The sequence below is a fragment of the Heptranchias perlo genome, chromosome 2 (assembly GCF_035084215.1).
Source record: "Heptranchias perlo isolate sHepPer1 chromosome 2, sHepPer1.hap1, whole genome shotgun sequence".
Taxonomy (NCBI): Eukaryota; Metazoa; Chordata; class Chondrichthyes; order Hexanchiformes; family Hexanchidae; genus Heptranchias; species Heptranchias perlo.
In genome coordinates, this window is record NC_090326.1 from 67,984,168 (window position 1) to 68,002,606 (window position 18,439).

Here is an 18,439-nt window from a genome sequence, read left to right on the forward strand (position 1 = left end):
ACCCATCCCTCCATCATAAAGTCAGAAATGGGGATGTTCTCTGATGATTGGACAGTGTTCAGTTGCACGCAACCCCTCAGATAATGAAGCAGTCTGTGCCCGCATGCAGCAAGACCTGGACAACATCCAGGCTTGGGCTGATAAGTGGCAAGTAACATTCACGTCAGACAAGTGCCAGGCAATGACCACCTCCCCTTGACATTCAATGGCATTACCATCACCGAATCCCCCACCATCAACATCCTGGGGGTCACCATTGACCAGAAACTTAACTGGACCCACCACATAAATACTGTGGCTACAAGAGCAGGTCAGAGGCTGGGTATTCTGCGGCGAGTGACTCACCTCCTGACTCCCCAAAGCCTTTCCACCATCAACAAAGCACAAGTCAGGAGTGTGATGGAATATTCTCCACTTGCCTGGATGGGTGCAGCTCCAACAACACTCGAGAAGCTTGACACCATCCAGGACAAAGTAGCCCGCTCGATTGGCACCCCATCCACCACCCTAAACATTCACTCCCTTCACCACCGGCGCACTGTGGTTGCAGTGTGTACCATTGTCAGAGTGCACTGCAGCAAGGCTTCTTCGACAGCACCTCCCAAACTTACCACCTAGAAGGACAAGAGCAGCAGGCACATGGGAACAACACCACCTGCACATTCCCCTCCAAGTCACACACCATCCCGACTTGGAAATATATCGCCGTTCCTTCATCGTCACTGGGGCAAAATCCTGGAACTCCCTTCCTAACAGTACTGTGGGAGAACTTTCACTACACGGACTGCAGCAGTTCAAGAAGGCGGCTCACCACCACCTTCTCAAGGGCAATTAGGGATGGGTAATAAATGCCGGCCTCGCCAGCGACGCCCACATCCCATGAACGAATAAAAAAAACAAACAAAATTAGACACTGATTGACATAAGGAGATATTAGGACAGGTGTCCAAAAGCCTGGTCAAAGAGGTAGATTTTAAAGAGCATATTAAAGGAGGAGAGAGGTAGAGAGGCAGAGAGGTTTAGGGAGGGATTTCCAGAGCTTAGGGCCTAGGCAGCGGAAGGCATGGCCGCCAATGGTGGAACGATTAAAATCAGAGATGCGCAAGAAGCTGAATTGAAGGAGTGCAGAGATCTCGGAGGGTTGTAGGGCTGGAGGAGGTTACAAAGATAGGGAAGAGCAAGGACATGGAGCGATTTGAAAACCAGGATGAGAATTTTAAAATCGAGGCGTTGCCGGACCGGGAGCCAATGTAGGTCAACGAGCACAGGAGTGATAGGTGAACAGGACTTTGTGCGAATTAGGGTATGGGCAGCAGAGTTTTGGATGAGCTCAAATTTATGGAGGGTGGAAGATGGGAGAGCAGCCAGGAGAGCATTGGAATAGTCGAGTCTAGAAGCAACAAAGGCATGGATGAAGGTTTCAGCAGCAGATGAGCTGAGGCCGGGGTGGAGATGAGCGATGTTACAGAGGTGGAATAGGTGGTCTTGGTGATGGAGCGGATATGTGGTCAGAAGCTCATCTCAGGGTCAAATAGGATGCTAAGGTTGCAAACCGTCTGGCTCAGCCTCAGACAGCACCACACTTCACTACACCTCCTTCTTTTCATGCTCACACACTCACTACTATTACACTCCTCACTTACCCACAACTCACATCTCACACAGGGACTATCAGCTATTCCACCATGGCAGCTACATTCTCCAAATGCCTCACAAGACTCTCACTGAAGCATTCCGCTCTTTTTTGCAGGAAAAGGTCACACAACAGCAGGAAACAGGCTGGAACTGGGGGAGGAAGAGCCCATCTGCAAACCCTCTCCTCCCATTGAAGAGAGTGTCCTGGCAACCATGGGAAGGGGCAGAGCAGAGGCCGTGGTGACCAGCAAAGGAGGAGACTTGCACAGGATTTCTTCATATCTCTTTGTCTCTTCTGACGTCTCCCTCACCACACACTCTGCATGACAAGCTGCAGATGCTTTCAATGCCCACTTCTTTCTCTCTGCTCTCCCTCGCATCACATGCTAACCCTGGTCCCTCTCTTTCATTTCAGCTGCTGAGAATGTTGTGCCCCTCACCCAGCAGAGGAAGAGGTGCACAGAGTTCCAAAAGTTGCACCATCACTTGATCTGACTGTCACAAACACCAACTCAGATACTAACACCACACGGACTTTAGAGGCTAGATTAGAGGAGAGATCTGCACTTGGTGATTCTCCAGGCAGAAGTGCGCAGGAGCTAGGGCAGAGAGATAGGAGTCCACAGGTGCCAGCTCGGCGGAGGGCAAGGTCATATACTAGGTCAGCCGTAGAGGACTCAGATGCTGACTTTGAGGGCCCAGGCTACCTGGTGTAAATACTTGGTGTACTGGGCAGTCTGACCAGAGTTTGCGCACAAGGTCACAGAGCATGGAGGAGTCCAGCTCCAACTTGTCTTAAGGATTTGCGCAAAGCATGGAGACTATTCTGTCCAACATGGACCGAGTGATCAAATCTATCAACACCAAAGTAGTACCCACCACAAACTGCTGCCATAGAAGGTCAAATGGCTACCATGACAGTTCATACTGCTGCCATGAAAGCCGAGAGGGCTGTCAAATTGACTTTAGAGGCCACTGTTGAAAAGGGCTTCCAGGGCATCACCTCACTCCTGCACTCTTTTCTCCAGAAGAGCCATAGGAGTGCTGAGATGCTGTTCCAGAAAAGCGGCCTTGGCTCCATGGGAGGGGCACGTCTGTCCTCTCTCAGGGTGACAGCTTGCGTGCTCCCCCACCAGACTCTCCGCCAGTGCCCTTGCAGGTGCCACTCAGCTAGCCGGCCCAGAACAGCTGGAAATGTGCGCGTGCTTCCTGCCCGCGATATTGGTAGCTTGGTGGGTCAGTTGGCGCCCGAAAAACAGGCGCTGCGCATCCGAATTTATAGGCCATTATATAGTATCAGGTGTACAATGGTAAACTAAAGCCTAGAAATTACTGTTGACAACACTAGTGGACCAATGCTTGACATATTCATATGACATCTTTGTCACAATTTTAATGGCAGTGTTAACCCATTTCATTTAAACGGGCAAACGGCTCTGTTGAACTAGTGGAAAGAGGAATGTTATACAAACACGTTAAGCATTCATCTGCTAATATTGTCAACAGTAAATTCTAGGCTCAAATGCCAACGGGGCACCTGAACCAGATGATACACGCTAGAATCCTCAAGGAAATGATTAAGAGAAATTATTTTTAGAAGCGCCATAAGTACAGGGGTTCTATCTGAGCACTGGAGGTTAGAACATGTTATCCTAATGTGTAAAATAGAAATAAGATTCCCAGCTACTGCAGTTAATTATGTGTCAGTTAATACTTTCAGAAAAGTACTAGATGAATTATCTGGTTAAGTACAAGATTGAGCATTATATGGATAAGTGCAGCCACAAATGATTGAATACTGTGTAAAACATGATAGTTCCTGAGCTGCTGGGACAATGTAAATGTCACGCCAATGAAGGCAACTAGCCAAGCATGAATAATGCAGGATGTAAGATTAGATAGATATTCTGGAGTTTCACTTGGTTTGCCTTTAGAAACTTTGCAAGAACTTTCCTCAGGAGATAAATGGGCTGGGTAAAGGAGGCCAAAGGGAACACATGCGTCATTTTTTTTGGGGGGGGGGTTGCCTGGCACCAGTCAGGGAGCAATATTTAATAGTCATCCAGACTCAGCTATTTTAAAGAGCTGAAGCTTTCCTGCTCCTTCTGCTGTTTTAGAGGTCCCAGCCAGGTCTCTCCCACTGTTCAAAGAGGAAGGGTCTTTTGAGGCGAAGACTACATTCTTGAAAATAATAGCATCTTTCTGAAGATGTACTGCAATATAAAAGGGAAGATAGAATCAGAGGGGAGGCAGAGAAAGAGAGACAACGAGAAGAGGGAAGAGAAGCAGAGGGGAAAGAGCATGAAAGGACAAAGAGAAAGGAGGAAAAAAGGAGAGAGAAAGAAAGGACAGAGAAAGGGGAGCACAGAGGGGGCAGAGAGAGAGGACCAGAAGAAGGTTATAGGAAAATATTAATAGTGAGTAGAGGAGAGCAAAAGAATCAGGCTTCGAGGGAGGAGGAGGATGGTGGCAATGGAGGGGGAGAGTGAGTGAGATAAAAGAGGGGAAAAGGAGGGGTTAAGGAGGATGACGGGCCTTGCGCTATCTCACTTTTTTATGTGTGTGATGTCTTGCTTTCTGTGTATGGGGTGGTCTGATTCTTTTATGTAATGGGGCTTGCATTATTGTGTAATTATGTGCGGCCCACTCATCGGTTTCTACATGTATATCTTCCCTCATCTCCAAAAAGTTGGACATCGCTGTACTATAAGAAGGTGAACAGAATAAGTGAGTTATTGGCTCCTTTGCTGAAGATCTCAGGCATTGTTACACAGACCCAGCAAATAAAACCACTGGGGACAGGCACCTCAAATTCAGGAGAGACGTCTGATAACTTTATTCTTTCAGAAGCTATACATAGCAGAGAAAGGCACAAATGCCTTAGATAAACTGGAAGAATTTTTTGAATAACTTGATATTTCTCCCACGTATACAATTCCCACAGCAAAGCCTTGCCTAATATTGTGAGCCAGAGAGAGTTTAAACAAACTTTAGAAACAATGCAAAGGAGAATGGCTGTTCAGTGGATTTCTTTTAAAAAATTTGTCTCAATTAAATGCCATTACAATAAAACCTTTTGAATAAATGTTTACAGAGGAGAAGATGTCAGAGTCAATGAGCTCTGCTCTCTTACCCAATCAAGAGAAGAACAGAGAAGGTTCCTTAAATCGCTGTTGCTGAGCATTGATGGGAAGTCCCATGAGGACCAATTATCAACAAATAACATGCATTGCTCAGTACATGTGGGATCCATTGCTGATATTCTTTGGTGCAAAGAAAGCTTTTTATTGAGTTAAATAGAAATCGCTCCTGTTTAAAATTAAATCATTTGAAATTAGCCTGCCATTGGGTGCAGGAAAATATACTTAGCTTCCTATGCCACACTTGCACCAATGGGAGTCCTCTACTTCCCTCAGTAGGGTAACTAAATAAGGCTGCCTTCTGTCTTCAATGGTATTTTGTTTTAGCAGTAGAATCCCTGGTCACTACAATCAGAGCAGTCACAGCGAACTTCCTCAGGGCAGTGTCCTAGGCTCAACCATCTTCAACTGCTTCATCAATGACCTTCACTCCATCATAAGGTCAGTTTGTAAAATTGCTGGACTATAACTTGGTGTTGTAAAATTGTTTACAATCATAAGGTCAGAAATGGGGATGTTCACTGATGATTGTACAGTGCTTAGTTCCATTCACAACCCCTCAATAATGAAGCAGTCCGAGCCCGCATGCAGCAAGACCTGGACAACATCCAGGCTTGGGCTGATAAGTGGCAAGTAACATTCATGCCAGACAAGTGCCAGGCAATGACCATCTCCAACAAGAGAGAGTCTAACCACCTCCCCTTGACATTCAATGGCATTACCATCACTGAATCCCCCACCATCAACATCCTGGGGGTCATCATTGACCAGAAACTTAACTGGACCAGCCATATAAGTACTGTGGCTACAAGAGCAGGTCAGAGGCTGGGTATTATGCGGCGAGTGACTCACCTCCTGACTCCCCAAAGCCTTTCCAACATCTACAAGGCACAAGTCAGGAGTGTGATGGAATATTCTCCACTTGCCTGGATGAGTGCAGCTCCAACAACACTCAAGAAGCTCGACACCATCCAGGACAAAGCAGCCCGCTTGATTGGCACCCCATCCACCACCCTAAACATTCACTCCCTTCACCACCTGCGCACTTTGGCTGTAGTGTGTACCATCCACAGGATGCATTGCAGCAACTCGCCAAGGCTTCTTCGACAGCACCTCCCAAACCCGCAACCTCTACCACCTAGAAGGACAAGAGCAGCAGGCACATGGGAACACCACCACCTGCATGTTCCCCTTCAAGTCACACACCATCCTGACTTGGAAATATATCGCCATTCCTTCATCGTCGCTGGGTCAAAATCCTGGAACTCCCTTCCTAACAGCACTGTGGGAGAACCTTCACCACACGGACTGCAGCGGTTCAAGAAAGCGGCTCACCACCACCTTCTCAAGGGCAATTAGGGATGGGCAATAAATACTGGCCTTGCCAGCGACGCCCACATCCCCTGACCGAATGAAAAAAAAGGCTCCAGTTTGATGTTCGCTGTGACTATACACCAATAATATTTTGTTCATTTTTGACAATCCAAACCCCCATTACCTGAGCTAATGGATCGGTTTCTGAGTAAATTGGGGTAAGATAAAAGCTTTACGATTAAACCCTTAAATTGAATCGAAGTTGCACTTTTTCCATTAATTTTATATCCTTCCTATAATGAGTGTCCAAAATTGCACACCATACTTCAGTTTTCAGCACCCCATTACACAAAGGATATAAAAGCAATGGAAAAGATGTATCATAGATTCACCAGGGTTTACAATTATGAAAAGACTTGAGAAGTTAAGGCTTTTATTACTAATGCTGAGGAGGATAAGGAGTGACCCTTCAAATAGTGATAAATGGTCAGTGGTCAGCAACATGGTAACAAGAAGGCAAACATTTAAGATTAATTATGAAAAGAATTAAAGAGTTTAGAAAAAACTTTCTTCACACAGAGGATGGTTAGAATATGGAATTCTCTGCCATAATCCATTGTTGAAGTAAAATCCATAAATTATTTTAAAAGGAAATTAGATAGTTACTTGAAAAAAAGAAATACGTGGATAAAAACACCAGCACAGACTTGATGGGCCAAATTACCTGTTTCTGAGCTATAACTGACAGTTCAACAACAACATCAACAACTTGTGGTTACATGGCATCTTTAACGTAGAGCAACATCTCAAGGTCCTTCACAGAGGCATAATCAGACAAATTTTATGAAACATTGGGTGTATTAGAAAGGAAATAACGAAACTCAAGTTCAAATGGGGGCCCGATAGTGTTTCTTTTTATTTTTATAATTGAGATCACATTTTTCAGGTGTGTATTATGTTAGCTAATGATGCTGACCTCTGCTGTTTGGTCCTAGTTCTTGTCAATTGCAGGCTCAAAAACTAAGCTGTTGAGTAGGAGTCAGAACCATTAGGAGAAAAATGCAGAGTTGCATCGCCCGATTGCTTTATTGGTGCTATTATTGCATTGTTCCCAATGTAATAATCCAGCATATGCATCAGCTCCTGCTAGTTTACAAACTCCATCCTACAGACTAACTGATTGCCCAGTATGGATCTAAACAGTTCTTAATGGCAACTTTGGCACAGCATATACTGGTTTTAAAGGAACACCTTCAAATTCTCAAAATCAAATTGATATATAACCATGATTTCCAATTCAATTTAATAAAACATTCTGAAACCCATTTGACATGAAACCTAATTTTTGACAAACTCTTGGTTTTTAATACTAATGTTCACAAACAAGGTGAGAATGACTACCACACCTTCCAGTTTAAAGTGATTTTATCAAGATTATCTTAAAAGAGTCCTACTTTCAGTGTGATTTAAGATATATTTATTCAAACAGCTGTATAATAAGTGCTTTGTAATATGAATACGCTGCTTGTTGACAATTATTGGTCTTCTAATTAGTGAGCTAGCATCCAGCTCCATCTGTTACTCAAATCCACCAGTCACAGTTGAGATACACTTTGTCAGTGCTCTGTAGAGCCACTGGGTGGAGTACGTAATGCCCGTGGCGTATTCCACCTGAGAAGGAGAAAAAACTGGCTTGCCCATTTTGTTTGCTAAAAGTATTCCACTTGCAGTAGCATTGGCATAAATTATGAAAAAGTTAAAGGCCTAAACTTACATGCTATCCTTTTGAAGGAGATCATGTGCAAATGTAGCCTTTCATTACTGTACAGAGGATTGAGGAATAGTAATTACAAAAAAAGTACTTGAAATATGGCAGTAATGTACTTCCATTATTCAGTGAAATTACATTTATAAATGTAAGTTCAAATTTACCACACCTACATCACACCTGTCCACGTACAGTAACATCTTTATCACAATGCTGGAAGATCCTGTTCACTTAGAGGCAATCTTGATACTATGACATCAGAGTTGAGATTTTTCTCTCCAATTTTCTTCCTTCCTCTCCTAAAAGCTCGAACTCATGTGAGGTCATGGTCCATTGAATACCAGCAGTCTTCGTTCACCTCACCCAAATAATCATTCGTCCTATCTGAGTCAGCGTATGTTCAGATGTTATTCAGCTATGGGGACATCACAAATGAACCCAGTTGCATCCTCACCTGACAGCTACACAAACATACTTTCCAGTGGGGGTCACTGGATAGTGATCAGCAATAGGGATCCTGATTGTTGCTTCCTCCTTAGCCCAGGAACAGTGAGGCCAATTGTGGTGTCCCGATGCTAATCTGACTGAGATTAGATATTGAATTTGGAGCTTTCCTATAGCTCAGATGATGCATTTACCCACTGAGCCGTAGAGGCAAAGATGGACTCTATTTTAAACCAAGTTAATGTTTGAGTCAGGAAGGCAGTGCATGTACCTGAAATCAATAAAACAAACTGGACAGAGCTTAAGGGTTCAGCTATCACTGCCTCTTTCATGTCAATGCGCAGTGGTTTCCATTAACATCAACATGAAAATGGCAGCATAACTCAGTCAAGTCCCAAAATGACTCTAGAATGCAATATTATGAGATGCCCTTGGAGGGGTTCATTACAACACTTAAACTTGACTTAAACACAATTCCAAGACAGGTGTAAAATTTGCTCAGGTGGTCCATTTGAACTTAAATCCTTGCTGCAAAGTCCCATTATTTTAATGTTTTGAGAAAATAGATGCTCCTGCCTACACTCTTAAAAAATGTTAAAAATGTCCTGGCTGAAAGCAGAGCTCTGCACATGCATGTTTACATGGGAGATCTGCACCGGCTGTAGCGCTGAAGACTTGTGCTCTAGAACTAGCCGCGCCTCTAGCCAAGCTGTTCCCGTATAGCTACAATACTGACATTTACCCGATAAAGTGGAAAATTGCCCAGGTATGTCCTGTCTACAAAAAGGAGGACAAATCCAATCCGGCCATTTACTGCCCCATCAATCATTCATGGAATGTGGGCGTCGCTGGCAAGGCCAGCATTTATTACCCATCCTTAATTGCCCCTGAGAAAGTGGTGGTGAGCCGCCTTCTTGAATCGCTGCAGTCCGTGTGGTGAAGGTTCTCCCACAGTGTTGTTAGGTAGGGAGTTCCAGGATTTGACCCAGCGATGATGAAGGAACGGCGATATATTTCCAAGTCGGGATGGTGTGTGACTTGGAGGGAAACGTGCAGGTGGTGGTGTTCCCATGTGCCTGCTGCTCTTGTCCTTCTAGGTGGTAGAGGTCACGGGTTTGGGAGGTGCTGTCGAAGAAGCCTTGGCGAGTTGCTGCAGTGCAGCCTATAGATGGTACACATTGCAGCCACAGTGCACCGGTGGCGAAGGGAGTGAATGTTTAGGGTTGTGGATGGGGTACCAATCAAGCAGGTTGCTTTGTCTTGGATGGTGTCAAGCTTCTTGAGTGTTGTTGGAGCTGCACTCAACCAGGCAAGTGGAGAGTATTCCATCACACTCCTGACTTGTGCCTTGTAGATGGTGGTAAGGCTAATCTCAATCATCAGCTAAGTGATCGAAGGTATCATCGACAGTGCTATCAAGTGGCATTTACTCACCAATAACCTGCTCACCGATGCTCAGTTTGGGTTCAGCCAGGGCCACTCAGCTCCAGACCTCATTACAGCCTTGGTCCAAACATGGACAAAAGAGCTGAATTCCAGAGGTGAGGTCAGAGTTACTGCCCTTGACATCAAGGCAGCATTTGACCAAGTATGGCATCAAGGAGCCCTAGCAAAATTGAAGTCAATGGGATTCAGGGGGAAAACTCTCCAGTGGCTGGAGACATACCTAGCACAAAGGAAGATGGTAGTGGTTGTTGGAGGCCAATCATCTCAGCCCCAGGACACCACTGCAGGAGTTCCCCAGGGCAGTGTCCTAGGCCCAACCACCTTCAGCTGCTTCATCAATGATCTTCCCTCCATCATAAGGTCAGAAGTGGGGATGTTTGCTGATGATTGTACAGTGTTCACTTGCATTCGCAACCCCTCAGATAATGAAGCAGTCCGTGCCCACATGCAGCAAGAACTGGACAACATCCAGGCTTGGGCTTATAAGTGGCAAGTATCATTCACGCCAGACAAGTGCCAGGCAATGACCATCTCCAACAAGAGAGAATCTAATCACCTCCCCTTGACATTCAGTGGCATTACCATCACCAAATCCCCCACCATCAACATCTTGGGGGTCATCATTGACCAGAATCAAAACTAGACCAGCCACATAAATACTGTGGCTACAAGAGCAGGTTAAAGGCTGGGTATTCTGCAGCGAGTGACTTATCTCCTGACTCCCCAAAGCCTTTCCACCATCTACAAGGCACAAGTCAGGAGTGTAATCGAATACTCTCCACTAGCCTGGATAAGTGCAGCTCCAACAACACTCAAGAAGCTCGACACCATCCAGGACAAAGCAACCCGCTTGATTGTACCCCATCCACCACCTTAAACATTCACTCCCTTCACCACCGGCGCACTGTGGCTGCAGTGTGTACCATCTACAACTGCACTGCAGCAATTCACCAAAGCATCTTTGACAGCATGCCTCCAAACCCGCGACCTCTACCACCTAGAGGGACAAGGGCAGCAGGCATATGGGAACACCACCACCAGTATGTTCCCCTCCAAGTCACACACCATCCCAACTTGGAAATATATCATTGTTCCTTCATCGTTGCTGGGTCAAAATCCTGGAACTCCCTACCTAACAGCACTTTGGGAGAACCTTCACCGCATGGACTCCATCAGTTCAAGAAGGCGGCTCACCACCACCTTCTCAAGGGCAATTAGGGATGGGTATCAAATGCTGGCCTTGCCAGTGACGCCCACTTCCCATGAATGAATAAAAAAATGCATGTAAACATACATGTGCAGAGCTTTCTCCTAACAGGCAAAGTACCATTCACAGCTGGGCAATATAGCACATTCTGCAGTTACTGATCTCAAACTGCTGGTGCAATACAACCACAGCGAAAGAGTAATTGCAGGTAAAATTTCCCTCCAGTGACATGCACCATTTAATCTAAGTGTCGGTTGCCCCTGTGAATCGCATTTCATAGCATTTGTTCCTAAGAAAGCCTAATGTTGAGCAATGGCAATAAGTAAGAACTTGCATTTGTATAGCACCTTTCACGACCTCAGAACATCCCAAAGTGCTTTACAGCCAATGAAGTGCTTTTGAAATGTAGTCACTTGGTAAGATAATGAAGCAGCCAAATTGCACACTGCAAGATCCCACAAGCACCAATGATTTAATAATCTGTTTTAGTAGGGGTGCAGGAGCATCCATTTCCTCAAAGCATTAAAAGGATTTTGCAGGAAAGATTTAAGGTCAAATGGACCACTGAGCACTTTTTACACCTGGCTTGAAATCGTGTTTTGGTGTCACTTACGCGACCAATTGCATATGATAATAATATTAATAATAGAATGTCATTATTTCCTGAGTTAATAAACAGGTTTATCATTCATTGAAACAATGTGAGGGAAAAGGCCTGTTAGCGTTGTGTTGCTCCATGCTATGATTGAGGCTTCTACACTGCCTCCTTAGATGGCGTTCACACGTCACTTGGCCTGCAATGACCTGTCTTGGAATCGTGATCTGTTCTTTAATCTTCAACAAACATTGTGACATTTTAACATGTGTTTTTGCCCCCGAAACTCACAATGGATAAACAATGTTGGCTACCGATTTAAACAAGTTTGGCTAATAATAGTTTTTACATTTCTATTTCGGGTACTTCCTGTTAAAATCGCTAGGAATGATAAGTCATTAAAATTACCTTTTAGATTGAATTAATATTCTTCTCAATTTTTTAGCATCTCATATAGAAGCTTGCTCTTTCTTTCGTTTCACCTGATTATTGATTAGTTGCCAAATATGATCTAAGGGAGAAACAGCATCCGGTAAATTTGAGTTCTAAAACACAAATTATGTAAATTACTGAATAAAAAAAGGAACAGAAATCCGAGACAGCATTTTGCTGAGAATTTTATTTGGTAATGCAGGAAGTATTACACTAACATTATCATATATATTTATATATAAACTGATGGCTTCAAGAGAACGGAAATAATAGATTTACACGGGAACATAATTTTTAAACATCTATAAACATAAATTACGATTAGCCTGAACTAGTCAAGTAAATGGTTTAAAACATCAAAGGTATGCGTGCTGCAATGGGAAATTTCAATCAGAAAATTAAAACGTAATTGTAATTCAGATACTAAATACTTATATACCCAATATATTACATATGTTGATTGTAGAGCTATAGTTTAATAAAATGTGAAAAAGTAAACAGACCTTAAACAAACTTATTGTTTCGAGTGAATTTCTTCCTGTTAAATAGCATCATAATCGTTCCTTCAGTTTCTATGTTTGAGCATGAACTACAATATGTAGAGGGAATGAATTCCAACTAAAAATGATATACAGCGTATATGAAACCTTGGCGTCAGTGTTGGTTGCATTCATTCGTCCTCCATGAATGACATTTTGGTTACAATATTGCATTAGAAGGAAAGAAACCAATCTAAAAACTGCATGCAAAAAGCCTTCATGGAAAATATACTTCGTAGGTATTCATATCAGTGTGAGAAAATATTAGGAATGTTTCATTATTTACATTCACGATGAAAGTGTTTCATCGAATATATTAAAGTATATGTGTGTATAAAGTTTGAATAACAACAACTTGCATTTATGTTTCCTTTAACGTAGAAAGAGGTTCCAAAGCGCTTTATAGAGGTGCAAGGAAAACAATAGTAGCAGCATTAACCAAAATTTTGAATCATTCCGCTTACACGATGAAAGAATTGTGCTCAGTGATTTGATATATAATGCTTTCGGGCTTCACAATACAGAGTGGCAAAGAAAAGTTGACGATGCTCTTGTTTCCATCTCCCCTGAGGTGTTGTAATGTTGTGGACTCTCATTTGTGGGAGCTGTTCAATACGTTTCGCACTTCCTCTCTCCATATACTTACGTGTATACAGCAGCGACAAGCTGAAGCTCCTTTCATCTTCACGGTGGCAGGCGTTATCTACTTGTAAACCGGTTGCAATCAGTTTGTTGGCGTCACCCGGGTACTGTAATGACGATTACAACATAAGAATGACAGATTAGAAAGAGTAGGCAATGGTGATCCTTCCCAGACCCGCAGTGCTTCCGAGTGGAGTGCTCACATCAGAAGGTCATCATTACATCTCAGTTCCCACCCCCCCTGTGTTCTCTTGAACTGTGTCCTCTTGCTTGTGTTCCTCTGCTGGCTCTGATTTGATCTCAGATCTGTACACAATGGAATCAAGAAAGGAGATGCTGCTGATGATGGAGCGAGGTCAGCATGACAATCCTGTTGGCAGGAGGGTGTCGAATTTGTCAGAACCAGCTGGAAGCCCAGTAACCGATTCCCGTGAAAACGTGGTCCACAGGAGTTGTTTGAGCCCCGGGTCGGCGCCGATGACACTGGAGAGCGGAGACGAGGAGACCGATGCTAGAACCGAGGTTAGCACTCAGCTGAGACCGGGCTCAAGACTTCCTGTCCCGGACAAGTCATACTCGGATGGTCGTTCGGCGAAAAGTAAATCTCTCTCTGTCCAAAACAGTCCGGAAACTGAGTCAGATTATTATGATGAGATAGATGTCAGTTGCACTCCAGATTGTGCGCCGGGAAATCAAGATTACCACGGAAACAAAGGTAATCATAGATTTCGGTTGCAATAGAGGAATTACACTGATCATACTAAAGTACAATTGTATACACTTGGGTTGATTTTAAAGTTTTTTTTTAAAGTAAGCTAGTAATTATATTGATGAATTTATATATTAGAAAAAGATAAACTAGAAATTACTGATCTAATAGTGTTCGTGACAAATTTAAAACGTACGTTTTATACTGGCACTTCTGTTTAAATTGCACAATTAAATTATACATGTTATTTTATGAGGTGTTTTAATTGTTTTCCTTTTCACATTTAAAAAAACAATGGGATTACTTTTGATATTATAAAAACAGAACTGCAAAAACATGTAACCAAGAGGTGAAAAATGGAATTGAAGAGCAAGAAACTCGTTGCGTTTTTATTTGGTTTCTTGATGGAGTACGGAAACTCGTTTAAGGGCCGTAAAATGATTATTGAATCCCAGATTCAGAGGAGTTAACACCATGCGAGTCTTCAGATTGTCACTTTCCGAGGGTCTTGTCGGCGCCAGCTCGGAAATAGGTGTCTTTCGATGAGCTTCAATAAGAGCCGGCGCATATGAAAGCATCCCAGTCAGCAAGCAAACAGCCGGCATCCACTTTATAGTCACATTCAAGCCCGGAGAGAGAGAGAGAAACAGAAACAGAGAGTCCATTTCAAATGAGTTCAAGAATTATCTCCGCACTTTGCGTAACCAGTTTGTTCCACTATAAATCCAAGAGTTGGTTGTATTGGAAGGAGCCTGTTTCTCCAGTAGGCACAACCAAAAAAGGCCAACCGAGGCACAAAGGGCGTCTCATCAGATAGATTATTCTGGTGTACAGTATATAGGTATGATTGGTATGTAGATTTGCAGTATTTAAACTACATTTTTAAACTGAGCCCAACTCCTCCTGATTGTCTCCAACTTCCTGAAGAATTCAGAATTTTAGGACAGGAATTAAATTACTTTTATTTAGAGAGTTGTGGCAGCTAAAACGAACAAATCAAAATCTGAAATCATGGGAGGAGATATGCCTTTGTGTAGAGTTTCCTGTCTTTTTTTCACGGAGCTTACATTGGCGCTTTTAATGGTTCACTTCGTAACACTTTTAGATCTGCTTATCGTTTCAGGGCACTCTTCCGATCCGATGGGCAGTAACGGCGGGGGAGAGCTTCCCAAAGTAACCGGCTCTCAAAGCTTGATGGGCGGCGGAGCAGCCGATCAGATGCGCCGGTACCGAACCGCTTTCACCAGAGAACAGATCGCCAGGCTGGAGAAGGAATTCTACCGGGAAAACTACGTTTCCAGGCCCAGGAGATGCGAGTTAGCAGCGGCTTTAAATTTACCAGAAACCACTATCAAGGTGAACGGATGTAGGGAGGAATTAAATGTCTAGGCTAAACGTGATCGTAAACAATCAGAGCAGGAGATCATGAAAAACGGCTGCAATTGGTAGTGGTTGTAAACAATTTGGCCCACACAAGACAGTAAATGAAGATTATGGAGAAACTTAAAAAGGCCTTTGTTTAATCACTTTATCAATAACAAAATAAACATAATAAATAAGGAAATAATCACATGTTCGGTACCCGTAATGTAAATATATATACTGTATATACACAGTATTGAAATATCAGGTATATATAGATAGATAGATACCTGATATTTCAATACTATTCGCCGTAAAATAATTTACGTAGGGCGGATTGTACAAAGACGGCAACAAAACGAAATACAGTGGAACAGACAACATGCTTTTATGTAAAGGAACGAATGATTTTTAAATCTACAGCTTGGATTTAGCAATGATTGTTAATATCCCGGCTACTGGAATTCTGAAATAAGTGATGTGATAAATATGGATAATTTTACAGTATTTTAATCTGTTGCGTGAAATACGATCTATAAAATAATTGTACACAGGTAACCCCTCTGAGTATTTAAGGGTGATGACAACAGAGTCGCACTTTTGTATTTGTGAGCATGTCAAAAGGCATACTATTTCGATAGTTGCTATATTTTTTCTTTCTGATATTTTGGGTACAACATTTTTTTAAAAGCAACAATGCTACTGAAAGAAGCCATCATCTTTGCTAGCCGTCTCTCCATTTCTTTTAACCATGCGCAGTATATTCTGGAAGAGGGAGGGCAATGAGAATTGCGGCGTACTGTATAAAGTGTAACCCAGCAGCTCTCAGTGGGTTAATGCCAATATGTATGGGGTCACTCGAGGTTTTTCTACACCAAACACGTTTACCTTTCATATACATGTGTGTGTGTATATGTATGTATATATATATATACACACACAAACATATATAAATAATGTACATATATAAATTCTGTATGAACCGCTGACAAAAGATGATGATTGATTTCCATTACATTGGCACCGTTCACCCTACTTTTGCTGTATTGATTTGCTTTGAGCTTTGCTGCAAATTTATAAAAGGATTGAATAACTACAAAATAAAATGTCACTATGCCAAAGAATGGACTAGTAAATGCTCGGCCATAAATTTTCAACGGAGAAAATCCGTCATAGTGAAAAGATCTCTGAGCAGTCGCTTGCAATATGGAGATTTTTTTATTTATGAAATAGCATGTTCTGCCCTGATAACATCTAGCACACACTTACGCTTTGTTCCCAAAACTAATTTACTATTTAAGATACTGTAGGGTAAATTTTATTCCCCTAATGTAATCTGATTGGAAAATATAAATACAGGAACAACTATAATTTATGGAGGCGACAGAAAACATGTTTGCATGATGTACTTTTCAAACCTAGTTCAATGCTTACAGTAGTAACCTTATTGTAATATGTATTTTTAAATCTTTTTCTTAAGGTATGGTTCCAAAATCGCAGAATGAAGGACAAGAGACAACGTTTGGCTATGACGTGGCCTCATCCCGCCGATCCTACTTTCTATACTTACATGATGAGCCATGCGGCGGCCGCTGGCAATCTGCCCTACCCCTTCCCGTCACATCTACCTCTTCACTACTACCCCCACATGGGCATGTCTGCAGCATCAGCCTCAGCGACCAGTCCCTTCAGCGCCCCTCTGAGACCCCTGGACACCTTTAGAGTTCTTTCCCACCCCTACCCGCGGCCAGAATTGCTGTGTGCATTCAGACATCCCTCCCTATACCCTTCTGCCACTAACCATGGACTTGGCAGCGCCGGGAGCAGCCCTTGCTCATGCCTAACGTGCCACAGCAGCCAATCCAACGGGGTGGCACAAAGACCTGCAGGGACAGACTTCACATGTGCGTCAACCTCCAGAACTGACACATTCCTCACCTTCACACCTTCTGTATTGAGCAAGGCTGCTGCAGTTTCTCTGGACCAGAGGGAAGAAGTTCCTTTAACGAGATAAGACAACATCCTGAAGTATGCATAAACATCTACCTTCCAAATGTGCACACGTTTCTTTCTTGAAAGAAGGGTTTGAACACTAGCGGAAATGTCGGGTATCTGGATGTCTGGACCTTGCTTCAAAAGCTCCATTACATTCCTGCAGGACAACATCTCACACTTTTCCCCCATAGAGTGGATTATAATAATTCTCTTTCCTTCGTTCTCTGCCAAATGTGTCCTATGCTGATGAGAGTATTCTAGTCGTGTACGTGTATAGTTGGGGTTTTAATAGTAAATGTATGATAATATCCTCATCATAGAAACCTGGTGTCAAACGTTAACAAGCCACAATGGGAAGGGATTATGTGATGGGGAACTGAGCAACTCCACTTCAGAATCATGTCTGGAGACTGAAAAATAGATCGAACGTGTTTCCTTTTTTTACTATGGTAGCTGACGTTTAAAAATTCGTTGGTTGATTTGCTTTGGTGAAAGTGGCCGACTCCCCTGAGAGCAGTGAAATCTGTACAGTTCTCGAACTACAAGGCGATAGTCATTGTATGGAGAGTTTCGTTGAGCGAAATAAGTATCATGTAAAGTAAACCAATTTAACACATTTGTTCACAAGCAGTTGTCTTCAAGTTTTCAAATCTGAAAGTTGCCTACGGCTGATACGCTATGGAATTTGAAAATAAAGAATTGCAAGGATTACTGTTTGTGTGTTTGTTTTGTAAAAGGCTCTGAATGAGCCAAATACTACAGGTCCCCCTTTGCTTTGCATTTTCAAAAGGATCTTTCCCATATTGTGAAAATGAACAAAATCAGAAAAATGAGAACAATGATAGGTTACCAAAAATACAATTGCTGTCATGAAATAACGTTTTCTAAAATTTTCATAATAAAATCAATAGAACTTTACGAAATCAGATGTGGCTTATCATGTTTTTTAAAAGGAACCAAAATGATTTGGGGTTCGTTTGGTATTGTAATTTGTTTGATTGAGATTTTATTATTTTAATGAAGTTTTTTGCACATAACATGACAAGTATTTCATAATTGTTCAAAATGTACCAAAACCCACTTTCTTTTCTAAATGTTATTTATAGTATGTAACATGTTTAAATGTTCAGTCGCCTGCATTATTCGTGTAATATATCCGATTTCAGGATACTGTGCTCACAATTGTTTCTCATATTAATTGTTGATTTAAT

The 18,439-nt window shown here is 42.6% G+C and overlaps 1 protein-coding gene across 2 annotated transcripts; it reads left to right on the top strand.

Moving 5' to 3' along the window:
- Positions 1–13,477: 13,477 nt before the first annotated feature.
- Positions 13,478–17,247, top strand: evx1 (even-skipped homeobox 1). 2 transcript variants are annotated; one of them, XM_067998039.1, is made up of 3 exons: positions 13,478–13,882; positions 14,994–15,227; positions 16,714–17,247. In XM_067998039.1, exons 1-3 carry the CDS (start codon positions 13,478–13,480, stop codon positions 17,245–17,247), a joined length of 1,173 nt encoding a protein of 390 aa, XP_067854140.1. The 2 variants fall into 2 exon arrangements, with proteins under 2 accessions (XP_067854140.1, XP_067854148.1); XM_067998047.1 differs by having other exon boundaries at positions 13,478–13,877; positions 14,995–15,227.
- Positions 17,248–18,439: the final 1,192 nt, after the last annotated feature.